Below are 13,926 nucleotides of genomic sequence, written 5' to 3'. Positions count from 1 at the left end.
CACTTACATGTATAGAAAGATGAGAAAGGGGAATTTTACTTTGAACAAATGTATCAGCAATGGAAAGCCAGTATTAGAAGCACAGCAATTCCTAATTTCTTTTATAGAAAAGTCTGCAATTCCTCCAGTTGTGTGTGAAGATGTTATTCACATCATTTCTGTAACATCCTACTGTCTCCCAGATCGAAAGCAAGTGCCTGTTTGCTGCATACTGACCCACGTAACCGCTACCTCATCCGTCTGCCGGCCAAACTTCCCGGGATGCACTACAGCGCTGACGAACAGTGCCAGATCCTCTTCGGCACCAACGCTACGTTCTGCACTGACATGGAGGTGTGTGTATCTTTCAGCTGGGAATGCAGTGATATCATATTGTGTTCATGCACTACATGCTTCTATACCGTAAACGGACACAATGCAGCATACATGCACACAAATAAACACCGGCAACATGCAACTCAAACTTTCTGACCTAAACAAGCTCATATATGTTGCAGAATCCTGTTGCAGTTTATTTTATTGTTGTCTTGGTCCTGGGATCATTCTTATATGTAACTAGTATAATAATATAAAGGGTTTCACGCTTATCTGTACAAAGCCTCCTCCTACATAATGCATAAAAAATATGAAATAAATTAATTTCTTTGCTGTTGAATGAATATTATAATAATACATGTTATATGCTTAATTTAAATGGTACCTAAATAAAAGTCAGAAATTAAGATATAAAATATATACATTAAAAAACTTGATTATTTAGATTTGATCTTTGTAATATTGTCACAATATTTAATTACTTTTTATTCACATAAATGCACGATTAAATTCACGTTTTTCTTTTTAAATTTGTGTGTTTATACATTTTATAAAATATATCCATTAATTAAATAAAATTTGATTATTTTAACTTAGTTATTTGATTTGATTCACATAACATCGCAATTAAATTCACATTTTACTTAAATGAATGTACTAATGTATTGATGTAAATTAAATTACTTTTAAATTACTTATTTATACATTTTAATTTGTTATAAAATATATCCATTAAATTAAATTAGAAAAATTTATTTTGTCAAAATTAGTTTTATTTTAGTTTAGTTTATTTCAGTTCAGTTCAGTGTTGTCTTGGGCCTAGGATCATTCCCATATGTAGCTAGTGGAAGTATAAAATTATCCAGGCTACATTTGTAGCAGGTGAATAACATAAAAGAGTATCTGCACTTAATCATAAATCATGTTTGTCGACGCAAAGCCTCAGATCTCTAGATATTTCCATCTGGAAGTTTCAGTTCTGAAGTTGCCAGAGTGAAAACATCAGAGCGGATGGCAGGTGCTAGTGTATCAGGTTTGATCTGATCAGTTCACAGTCAGTTCATGCTTTCCTGAGCGTGTAATCATCAGCTGTATCTGCAAACATTTCCACTTGCTGCCCGTCCATCATAACTGTATACCATCTACACATTGTGCAGTGCAACAGCAGATACCTATATTCACATAAAAGATGAATAGTCTGTTGCTGGCAGGCAGAGAGGAGCTCACATAAGAGACATCTAAAACAAAGTGTAAATAAGGCAATTTAATGGCCGTCCTGCCACCATTAAAATGTTTCTCTCTGTGAGATTGAAAAATGTGATTGAGCACAAGAAGTAAAGGAGCGTGTCTGGCTAAAGTAAAAATACGAACTTGTCAGACAGACACAGAAACTACAGTCCATCTCAAGGGCTGTCTCTTTGTTAGAGGAGAGGAAAGAAAAGGCTGTGGTTACATGAAATTTACAAGCTTTTAGTTTAATTTAATTTAATTTTATGCCATTCGAGATATTAATGGATTTAATTTGGGTATTTCCTTTACTGTGAGATACTTCTGTATAGTGTTTGTTTTTCACTCAGGTAATGCATGTTTGGGTGCTAAATACTCTTTTATAACTATAAAATCAAATAAGAATGAAATAAAAATGATAACATTTGTTTTTATACTGTCCAAATGTAAACCGTCTGTGTTTTCAGCACCTGATGTGTGCCGGTCTCTGGTGTTTGGTGGAAGGAGACACGTCATGCAAAACCAAACTAGATCCACCGCTGGACGGGACAGAATGTGGAGCTGACAAGGTAACCAATTATGATTATGTATGTCAGGGCATGTTAAAACTTCTCCAGGGCCCCAAAACAGCCCCCGACCCCAAAGGGTTAATATTCAGGAAAATATAACTTTAATTTAAAAACAGACAATACTATGGTTAAATTCATTTTGACAGATGGGGAATAAAGCAGCTGACTTGGCTGTGGAGCAGATCAAAATATCAGACTGAAAGTGCTACTGAAAGTTCCATTTACTATAATGACAGAAACCTGCTGATTTGTATAGTGGGGTTAAAATGCAAAAAAGACTTTACACTTATTATTTAAAATATTAATGATGTTCTCTACCGTTCAAATGTATACATGTATATATATAAATGTATATACTTTTAAATTAAATGAATACATTATTTAATACTTTCATTCAGCAAAGACCCATTAAATTGAACAAAACTGACAGGAAACACATTTATAATGCAACAAAAGTATTAATTTTCATATAAATGTTTTTTTTTTCTTCTTCTTATTTCTTTAAAGAATCCTGAAAAATAAAATGTATCATGGTTTCCACAAAAAATATGAAGCAGCACAACAGTTTTCAAAATGTATAATAGTTAATGTTTCTTAAGCAGCAAATCAGCATATTAGAATGATTTCTGAAGGATCATGTGACACTGAAGACTGGAGTAATGATGCTGAAAATTCAGCTTTGCATCACAGGAATAAATGACATTTTAACATACAGTATATTCAAATAGAAAACTGTTATTTTAACTAATAATATTTCACAATATAACTGTTTTACTGAAATTTTGCCCAAATTCAGACTTGGTGAACAGAAGAGACTTCTTTTTTAAAAGCATTAAAAAATGTGGTGTAAATCATTTGGGCATTATCAACTTGGATTTCCTAACACATAAAATTCATAATTGCAGCAGTTTAATAAATAAGGCCAGTGGTTGGGAACAAACCCTATAATACAGTATTTGCAGTATCAATACAGCAGCACTGCCTGTACTCAACTTCATATAAAAGCAATATAAATCAGTGGTTTGTCTTCATTTAGCTGGATTAACACTTATGTGTGTGTCTATTTAGTGGTGCAGGGCGGGTGAGTGTGTCAGTAAGACGCCCATCCCGCAGCATGTGGATGGAGACTGGAGTCCATGGAGCACGTGGAGCATGTGCAGCCGAACATGTGGCACAGGAGCGCGCTTCAGACAGAGGAAATGTGACAACCCCCCGTAAGCCTTTACATCTCTCACTTTCTCCATCCATGTCTCTGTAGACAACTAGTCGTTCAGAAAAGTAGTCAGCAGGTCAGTGTCAGTGATATCAATAACTCATCATTCGCCATCCATTCTTACTTTCACAGATATAAGTGTCTGTTACTAACTAGTAGTCGTGCACCTCCTATACTGAACAAACAGGCTGTAGTCCAGAGATGATCGAACTCAATGCAAACACAGTCACCATCCAAACCCACAATGCACCACAATAATCCTGTTTGTGTTTTGGCAGGAACAAGCTTTCCTCTCATTCTCCTCCTTCGTCTAATGACGCCGTTTCTCTCCGAGTGTAATTTCTCAACTCCTGACAGCCTGCCAGAGAGCTTGTGTGTGTGTGTGGGTTTAAAACATGATGTAATAATTCAAAGTTCTCAGGTTATTTCCAGCGCAGAACAGCGTGCAATTTGTGAACGATGGTGTAAGGTGTGCGTTTTTGTTTTGGACGCACGTAACATCTCGTGCCGCGTCCTGGAGCTAATCGCTCTTTTGCGCGCGGCTCCACCGTGGATCGTAAAACACATGGAGCTGCATCAAGCGAACCCGGAGAGCGAAAAGGAAGAAAAACAGGGCTGACGTACAAGTCACATTCTGTTTTTAAGCACAATTGTGGAAGAAGGGGAATGAAAGAGTGTGAGGAAGAAACTAGATTTGCATTTGTTGAAAGAAGAAAAATAGCAGTGCTTGCAAGAATAATGTTTAGGTTGTAGATTTTGCATTCTTTATGTGAGACCAGTTTTAATTCAGAATGCAAATAAATGTAAGAAAGAAGGCCAATTACAATTTGACATGCAAATCTCTAATGAGGTCCTCTGTGTCGGTTACATTTAGTGATTTTAAGAACATGAAGTCTGGTTTTGAACGGTGCATTTCAAAAACTTCTTCTGTAATCTTTCCTCAAAATAAAGCTTTTCTGCTGACATCATTTTGGGCGTGCTGGCCATTCGATTATGTTAATCAATAGCCAAATAGCCATTTTGGCATCATTTTAGCATTGAAGTCTGGCTTCATTCTGGTATGTAACACCACTTTTTGTGATCTAATCAATTCCTGATGCATTAAACGAAGGGATTTCAGCTAGGATAATGATCTTCATGCTTTGTCTTCAGGTTTAGGTCATAGAGCATTATGTTTAACTGTATTTCTTGTGGTTGTGGTTCTCCAGACCCGGTCCAGGAGGAAAGTACTGTCAGAAGACCAGCGTGGAGCACAAAGTGTGTGAAGGGCCTCCGTGTTCGAAGGGTCTGCCCACGTTTAGAGACCAGCAGTGTCAGACTCATGACCGGCAGGCCAGTAAGAAGAAAAGCCAGATGTGGACAGCTGTGATCAATGATGGTGAGACTAAAAATACACCTCTGTTTGCTGAATAAAGGCCAATGTTTGTTTCATACTAATTTTGTTATGGTGATTTCAGAAATAGTGCCTGTTTTGTGTAAGCATGTTACACTTTCACACAAAATATGATGCATTTTGTAGCTTTTTTGCTTTTGATAGCCATTTATAAAATGAAGACGTCTTGTATTATAGCTTAATCAGCAGAAAAACTGCCACAAAGACATGATTGTTGTTTCCTCTGAGCCATGAATGATTTCAGAGTCTGAGATTTTCATATGCGTTTTTTCATATTCGTCATCCTACAAATTCATCACACACAGAAACCTTGCAGTCTAAATCCGATGTGATAATCCGTTGCGAAAAAATTTGCAAAACAGCACAAAATGTAGTCTTCAAGCAGAGAGGATGATTTTGTTGTCCTCTCACTCCTTAAAAAAAGAAAAAGAAAGGAAATATTGGGTCCATCCAATCCTGATGTATACAGAGGACGGAGAGTTCCCCCTCAGGAGCAGCAGGATTATTACAAGCAATTCAAAGTTTACTTCACTATTCATGTTAGTGGTTCAGTTTGATGCTTTTCTAGTGATACTAGAGCCACATATTAAAAAGAAGACCACCAGATTCTGTGAACTCTGTGTGCAAGGATCTTTACGGTGCTTTGTGCAGTGAGACGAAATGGATGAACTTGACAATTTAGCCATTTGCTTGTACGTTGGCTCTGAATTGTCAAAACACCTCTCAAAATACTTGCTACGGATGTGAATGATTGTGTTTATGTGTTAATGATGGAAGTTTCAGAGGCAGCGTGTAAACATGATTGCCAAAGTGAGGTCGTATTTATTTCAATGTGCAAAAATGTCGGACAAAAATATGTGCAATAATCTTGATTTCAAGGCCAATCACAGCAGAAAATGCAATCATGACCAAGATGTTTTCTGCTACGTCTCAGGGTGTTTTGCAACATCCAAACAGCAACTGAAAATTACGGAGTGTGTGGGAAAAAAAATGTAATACTTCATATTGAATACTTCTTATAGTCATTTAAATGTCTGTCTGTCTGTCTGTCTGTCTTTCTCTCTGTCTACTTTTTTATCTACATATTGATTTTCATATTGAAACACTTGCATTATATATATATATATATATATAATATTATATTTGCTATGAAATCGACCTATTTTCAGCAATTAGATGAACTAACATCCTCCTGTGCACCTGAATGGCCTCCTCTCTGACAAAAGCGATGAAACCGCAGCACTCAGAAGCTCTCTCTGTATTTTACCTCATAATGGCAGAAACACAGGCTCTCTAATCTCTGATCGCTCGAGAGTCACTTACAGACATTCATTCTATAAGGGAACTTTCATCTTCCGCAGACTAAAGGGGCACAAAGCCGCTCCTAAATCACACACACCACTCAGAAACAGGCTTGTGATCTTCTTAAGTAGACGTAATACCATGAGTGCACTTCATGTGTTCTAGCTGGAAGTACAGAAACTTGTGCCTCTTTCAGCCTCAAAGCTCAATCTGTAGAGAGTGGATCCAATAAAACTGATTTGTGGAGGAAATTTGTGAACAAACGGCTACATTCAAAATGATGCATGTACATGCTAAATGAAGCATTTATGTATGTGTGTGCTTCTATTTCCCAGAAAAGCCATGCGCTCTGTATTGTTCACCGATTGGCAGTGATGAGCCGTTACTAGTGGCAGAGCGTGTGCTGGACGGAACGCCATGTGGACCTTACGAGAGTGACCTGTGTGTGAGCGGAAAATGTCAGGTGTGTATTTTCATACTACTGTTCAAACGTTTGGGGTCAGTAAGGTTTTTTTCTTTTTGTTCACTAAAGCTGCATTTTTTTTATATTTATTTGATCAAAAATACAGTAAAATATTATTATAACTTAAAATAGCTGTTTTCTGTTTGAATGCATTTTAAAATGTAATTTATTCCTGTGGTCAAAACTGAATTTTCAGCATCATTACTCCAGTCTTCAGTGTCACATGTTCTTTCAGAAATTTTTAATGTGCTCATGTGGAATAAAAGTATTAGTTACTTTCGTATTTCGTAAAACAATTGTATTTATCCCAAACTTTTGAAACACAGGGTCATCATACAAAAATCGTATTGATTGCAGTTGTCTCTGAAATGAAACTGGAATGTGAGAAGACTGATGTAAGATATGAGAGATTTTCACATTAAAATGACACACTTATTGAATTCCATGAAGATTAAGGTTAATAAGCCTCCTGAAGTGCAGAGCTTAGAACAGTTTAAAAGATTTGTCTACTGATTAAAGGTGAGCGTGAGATCATATTGTCCCGGTTAATTTTCTTCACTGATTTACAGTAAAACATTGCAAAAGAGTATTTTATTAAATGAGCTACTTTTTAACTGTAGAAGCATTTTGTCAGAAAGGAAGACTGATGAATGAGTGTTAGGAAAGTGAAGAGAAGTGACTGAAGTACAGAGAGTCATATTATAGTTCAACAAAGAAAGACACGTTGCACACTTAATTTTGGCCGCTGTTTCTACAGTCAACCACACTGTTGCTCACTGGCCACTAGTAAGAGTACAAGACTGAAAGGAGGTCACAGTCTGCAAGCCGCCTCTGCTAATAGAAAGCAGGACTGAAAAAAAGCAGGTCAAAATGTCTGGAAGTGATTTTACTCTGTGCACTATAACAAACACACGTACACATGTGTGGTTACTGTATGTGAGTGAAGGGATTCATCTGACCCCGAACATTGACTACATCCCTTCATTCTGTAATATAAACATGCTGCACCTGGGCAGCCCCACAGGAAGTGAGCAGATTCAGGGTCAGATCCTGTCCTGGTTTGTCCTGACCACAATCCCAGCATCACTGTTTTGGAGTTAGCACTCATATTCATGGTCTGAATGCAGCTCTTGTGTCAGAAACATCCAGAGGGAGAGAACAGATGCTCAGCGCCAGGATACATCAGTGAAAATACGATTTCTGTGACCTTTTTACTGTTTATACCATTCAGCTTTTACTTTCAAGCCAGCCTATTAAGAAAGAAATCACTGACAGAGATGACTTGGATTTAATGTAAGGTGACAATAGGGAAGACATTATTTACACAAGAAAATTCTTTCAGTGTCATTAGCGTTATCCCTAATTTTCAGATTTGTTTAATGTCTGTTTGTGTTTCTCAGAAACGCATACTCATTGTTTTTCTGGTAAATAGTGATTTAATTTGCTGAAAATTTGTGCACCATCAGGCCATCCAAGATGTACATGATTTTGTTTCTTTATCAGATTTGAAGAAATTTAGAATTATATCACTTGCTCACAAATGGATGCTCTGCAGTGAATGGGTGCCATCGGAATGAAAGTACAAACCGCTGATAAAAACATCATAGTAATCCACAAATAATGCACACCACTCCAGTCCATCAGTTAATATCTAGTGAAGTGAAAAGCTGCATGTTTGTAAGAAAACCAATCCATTATAAAGACATTTTTAACTTCAAACTATTTAACTTTTAACTTCTTCCCAAAATATTTATCCTCTATAATGCTTTCTTCAGTGATAAAATTTTTTGTCTAATCTGAATCAGGAGAGAAATATGCACAAATCAAGTACCTTTTACAAGCCAAAACAGTACAAAGTAGTTCTAAGCAAATATGTAGGTGGATTTTGATGTGAGAGGACAATAGTGGATGGATTTTTTCACTGGAGGAAACATTTAATGGATTATGGTCTTTTATATTTTGTCCGGAAGCAATGTTTTAAAGTTAAAACGTCTTAATGGTGGATTTGTTTCTTACAAACATGCAACTTTTCACTTCACATGATGTTAACTGATGGACTGGAGTGGTGTGGATTACTTGTGAATTATTGTGATGTTTTTATCAGCTGTTTGGATTTTTGGTTGAAATATTCCTTTAACCAGACAGGATTCCAATTTGTCTTACACCAAATGTGAAAAATGGGGCCTGACGCGACTCATTCGATCATAAAGTACAACTAATCAGAATGAATCTTTTTCCACGCTCTTTCGCCCTCATAACGCACTGAAACTAATGATCTTTGAACATTCCTGAAATGAAATGAGGAATGACTTCCTGTTCATCCAGATAATTCATCAACTTAACCAGCGGCAATTGCAACAGAACATTTACTAATGCCATTTTACTTTAGGTTTTTTAAATAATTTGTAAAGATTTACTTGATAAGGCTTCATTTTTAGGAGTGATTTTGTTGCATTTGAAATTATGCAACCATTTGAGCCATTATACTTTATGTAACTTGATGTTGTGCCAAAGAAATCAGAATTATATTATGGCTCAACATGATGATTTGTTATCGACAGTGGGCAACAGCTTGCTTGGAGTGTTCTTGAATTATTTTTATTGAATGAAGAAATAAAGGAAATAAAGTGTTCCCCTTCAGGAGCTTGAGTTTCGTTTAAACGCTATGGGAACGCCTTCAGTGTGACCATGCTCTGAATCACGTGTGTAATCAGTCCAACGAATGGGTGAGATGTCATGGGCAGTGTGACCTAGAGACCAGGAAGCTTAAAAGCATGTGCAGTTGATAAAGCGGCAGCTTACTGTCATTCAGCAAGCACTCTGTGTGTCTCAGGCTTATTTATTGTTGTCTGTCCAAAGCGCTCATTATCATGCCAAAAGCGAGTCAGAAAACCAAATATTAAGGGCGGGAGCAAATATACCACTATAGATTGTGTGTTCTTCCCTGTCCTCGCGGCATCACGGATGGGGATACACATAGTTTATACTTTGTTTGGGAGCGAAGCATGCTGAGTCAGCCCTCGTGGGGTCTGACTGTCTGCACTGCGAGCAATGCAGACGCTTCGCTCCTGGAAGGCTCACTTTAAAGAGGGAGCCTTTGCCAGCATTCCCCACAGCTCTGGTCCCACGTCTGTTGTGGCAGCGCGTCATTTGCAGTTGTGGAGTTAGCAGATGGATCTGGCGGAGGTAATGGAGATGGGCGAGTCCCTTTCTTCTTCCCTTTTCTTCCAGATCCAGTGCCCCCTCTCAGGAATCGGAAGCCCACACAGTGGTTTCCTCCCCCTGGGGATAGGGCTCAACACTCTCTACTCGCCTCTCTTCCTCCGAGGTGGTCGATGTTGAGTCTGTCGATGAGGCAGGGGACTCGCCTCTCCTGTTTCCCCAGTATGAGGAGCTGTTGGAGGTAGTAACTTGTGCTATGGCTAAGTTAAACATTGATTGGCCTACCGAGAAACAGGTTGAACTGCAGAAAAGTAAGCTGGATGAATGCTTTTTGCGTACTAAGCCGTTACCTCCACACCGAGGCTTGCAATTTTCCCCCAATCTCCACACTGAGGTGTGGAGATTGTGGTCTAAGCCTTACTTGGCCCGCAGCTTCAGCCCCGTATTCAGCAACTATGCAAACGTGGGGCAGCTGAATGAGAGTGGTTACAGGGCGATGCCTCTGGTTGAACAGACGGTCGCAAGCTTTCTGTAGCCTGGTTCTGTATCATCCTTGGAAGCCCCGACACTGCCTCCAAGCCGTTGCGTACTATATCTCACTTGGTGGGCAAAGTATACACAGCAGCGGGTCAGGCTGGTGTGTGTTTGCACACTATTGCAGTGTGACAAGCGTACCAAGCCGCTCTGAAATGTAGTGGCTCTAGGAGGCTTGCTACCTCTTCGGAGGTCTCTAGAGGCACCGAGCTAGCAACTCTAAGTACACCAGAGGTCAGTCTCGAGTGACTGATTACCTTAGAGAACTATTTGTCAGCTTGGAAACCTTTGCCAAATGTGCCTCAATGGGTCCTGCACACTGTAGTAAGAGGTTACCGAATCCAGTTCAGCTCTCCTCCACCTCGTTTCAACGGGGTCATTCCCACTTTTGTGCCACGAGCAGTCTTTGGTAATGGAACAACGTTCGGCCTTGAAGTCTCACCCCTACAACTTCACAAAGTGTGTGGATGCTGCTCTGGCTCCACTGGGACTACAGGGCATCCACATACTGAATTATATCGATGATTGGTTGATATTAGCTCAGTCGGAGCAGATGGGGGTTTGTCATTGAGATGTCATTCTCGCTTACATGAAAGAGTTGGGGTTAAGACTAAACTCCAAGAAAAGTGTGCTTTCTCCACTACAGAGGACCTCTTATATGGGCGTTTAGTGGGATGCAGGCATGTCTGTCTCCTGCTCAGTTCGAGTCTATTCTCACTGCAGTCATGAGAGTGAAAGAAGGCTGGTCACTCACTGTCAAGCAGTTTTAAAAACTGCTGGGTCTGATGGCAGCTACGTCCAACATGATACCTTTGGCCTGCTGTACATGAGACCCCTGCAGTGGTGGCTCAAGACTAAGGGGTTTTCCCTGAGGGCAAATCTGCTATGCATGCTCAAGGTCACGCATCAATGCCTTTGTGCCTTAGACGTGTGGAGGAAGCATAATACAATTGGTTCTTGTATTATGGCCTTGTGCTGGGAGATCCTTGTCTTTGGAGTGGCTGCCATCTCACATGGCACATCAACTGCCTGGAGATGCTGACCATGATTCTAGCATTGAAACATTTACTCCCAGAGAGCTGAGAGCAGTTCACATCCCTGGGCATCTCAATATGGGTGCAAACATCCTGTCGTGGCAGGGGCCAGTGCTCGGGGAATGAAGGCTTCACCCCTGAGTTGGTGAAGCAGATTTGGAGAGTTTTGGTCAGGCTTAGGTGGATCTGTTTGTGGCTCAGGAGACATCACACTGTCCCTTTTGGTTCTCTCTTGACTCATCTAGCTCCTCTCAGACTGGATGCTATGGTATAAACGTGGCTGTCCACCTATCTGAGTTCTGGAGATAGTATGCCAGGACAGGGTCCGTCTACTGCTAATAGCCCCGTTCTGGCTGGGCCAACTATGATTCACGGACCTGGTGTCCCTTCTCGATAACTCTCCATGGGAGATTTCCGTCAGGAGGAACCTCCTCTCTCAGACGGGAGGGCACTATCTTTCATCCCCTCCCAGAGCTGTGGAAGTTGTGGATGTGGCCCCTGAGGGGTCAAATCTTGTAGTCTCCGGCCTCTCAGCTAAGGTTGTTGAGACCATCTTCCAAACCAGAGCTTCCTCAACGAGGAAACTATACGCCTTGAAGTGGAAAATGTTCACTTCTTGGTGCGGAGACCACCAGCTTGACCCAGTTAACTGCCCAGTTGGTACAGTGCTGGAGTTCCTGCAGGCTCGATTCTCTGCAAGGTTGACCTACTCCACCTTAAAGGTTTACGTGGTGGCCATTGTGGCCTACCACGCCCCTCTTGGTGGTCAGTCAGTGGACAGAAGTGTGCTGAGGTTGTGGCCTCCCGTACGATCTCATGTCCCTTAGCTGTGGTGTTAGAGGATCTCTGTAAACCTCCTTTTGAGCCTTTTGAGGAGATATCTGCTTGTCATCTCACTCTAAAGACTGCCTTTCTTCTGGCGATTTGTTCTCTCAAGAAAGTTGATGATCTGCAGGCGCTCTTAGTGGCCCCCTCTTATCTAGACTTTTCTCCTGGTCTGGCCAAAGTGTTTCTCTACCCTCGAGCAGTTAATGTTCCTAAAGTTCCCTCCTCTACACCACAGCCTGTCGTACTGCAGGCCTTCTGTCCTCCTCCCTTCTGGGACCCTGACCAGCAGAAGCTTAACTGTCCACAGAGCTGCTCTTCCGAAGTGGGCGGACCAACCCCTAGTGTGCCATGGTCCCCCCAAGAAGGGTCTTCCTACATCTAAACAAAAATTCAGCCGGTGGATCTTGGATGCCATCTGCCTAACCTTGAGTCCTCTGATCTCCCCTCGCCCCTGGGGATCAGGGTTCACTCGACTCGGGGTGTGGCATCCTCTAAGGCTATTTCGACACAGCTCAACTTCCTGGAGGGGAACATCTCTTGGTTACGCATGTAACCATGGTTCTCCGTGGGAACGAGACACTGTGTCTCATTGCCATACTTCTGGCATCCCTGTAAGTGCTTACTTAATTTCCCAGAAGCTGCCGCTGTATCCACAACACATGCTTTTAAGATTCCTGGTCTATACATCACCACACCCATGATGTATTGTCCATCCATTGGACTGATGACACATGTGATTCAGAGCGTGATCATGCTGAATCTTAACGTATCTTTTTTTTTCATAAAATAACACCCACTAGTGATTACGTTTGTGAAGCTCCAAAACAGCATCATATGTAGAGTTATGTTTTTTGTTTCTTAAATATGATAAATCAGAAGGCTTTACTTAGCCTCATGGAGATTTAATATATTTATTGTGTTGTCATATTTATTCATTTGTCCATTATATGGACACATATTATGGAAAATATTGTGATTATTTATTACTTGTGTGTGTGTATTTTTTAAAAAACATTTACACTACTGGGGTCAGTATTTTATTTTTCTTCTGCTCACCAAGGCTGCATTCATTTGATCAAAATACAGTTAAAACAGTAATATAAAAATATCAGTGAAATATTATTCCGATTTCAAATAACTGTTTTCTTTTGTAATATACTTTAAAATGTAACTTATTCCAGTGATCAAACCTGAATTTTCAGCATCATTACTCCAGTCTTCACTGTCACATCCTTCAGGAATCATGACACATTTTTTTCAGGATTCTTTGATCACCAAAAATTTTAAAAGAACAGCATTTATTTGAAGTGATTATTATTTAAATACATTTATAAAAATAAAAAAATATTTATTTTGACCTATTAATTAAAAAATGTTTGGCTTTGTTTTAGAGCTGTGTGAAGATTATCTTGCTGTGTTATGCAGACAAATTAACAGCATACCAGTTTGGAGTGACATTTTACAGTCCACGTGTACAGTCCAAATTCATTAATACCAATCAATAATTTTTTTTCACCTTTTTGTAGCTCATGACTAGGGTTGGGTACCAAACTCTGTATATTTAAGAGAAATTACCAAACTGCATCGGTACTACCAAGTAAAAATTAACTTTAATCAATCGGTGCTAAATTTCAAGTACCTGAGAAAGCATCTGCCCACATACGCTACAGAGAGAGAAAGAGAGACCCTGTGACATGGTATCACCCCTGCAAAAAACACACAGGGCGAGCCAAAATGTACTGAAGTGTGGTTACATTTCTAAGGCCATATGGTTTCTGTGAAAACGCGGATGGGATCGTGGAGTCACTCATTCATTCATACATACAACATTCATAAAAGGCAGGTTTATATACTATACAAATACTGAATGAAGCACGCATGATGCT

The 13,926-nt window shown here is 39.8% G+C and overlaps 1 protein-coding gene across 2 annotated transcripts in view; it reads left to right on the top strand.

Annotated features, from left to right (window-relative positions):
- The window catches only part of adamts17 (ADAM metallopeptidase with thrombospondin type 1 motif, 17), a 130,192-nt gene that overhangs the window by 70,945 nt on the left and 45,321 nt on the right, over window positions 1-13,926 (top strand). For both annotated transcript variants that reach the window (XM_059527471.1, XM_059527461.1), the window contains exons 10-14: window positions 183-333; window positions 2,010-2,111; window positions 3,180-3,325; window positions 4,533-4,702; window positions 6,355-6,482. In XM_059527471.1, the coding sequence (XP_059383454.1) occupies window positions 183-333; window positions 2,010-2,111; window positions 3,180-3,325; window positions 4,533-4,702; window positions 6,355-6,482 (697 nt within the window). The remainder of the gene's footprint in view (window positions 1-182; window positions 334-2,009; window positions 2,112-3,179; window positions 3,326-4,532; window positions 4,703-6,354; window positions 6,483-13,926) is intronic.

The sequence above is a fragment of the Carassius carassius genome, chromosome 3 (assembly GCF_963082965.1).
Source record: "Carassius carassius chromosome 3, fCarCar2.1, whole genome shotgun sequence".
NCBI lineage: Eukaryota > Metazoa > Chordata > Actinopteri > Cypriniformes > Cyprinidae > Carassius > Carassius carassius.
Note: the sequence above shows the minus strand (reverse complement) of the source record. Positions and strands in the feature narration are given on the sequence as shown.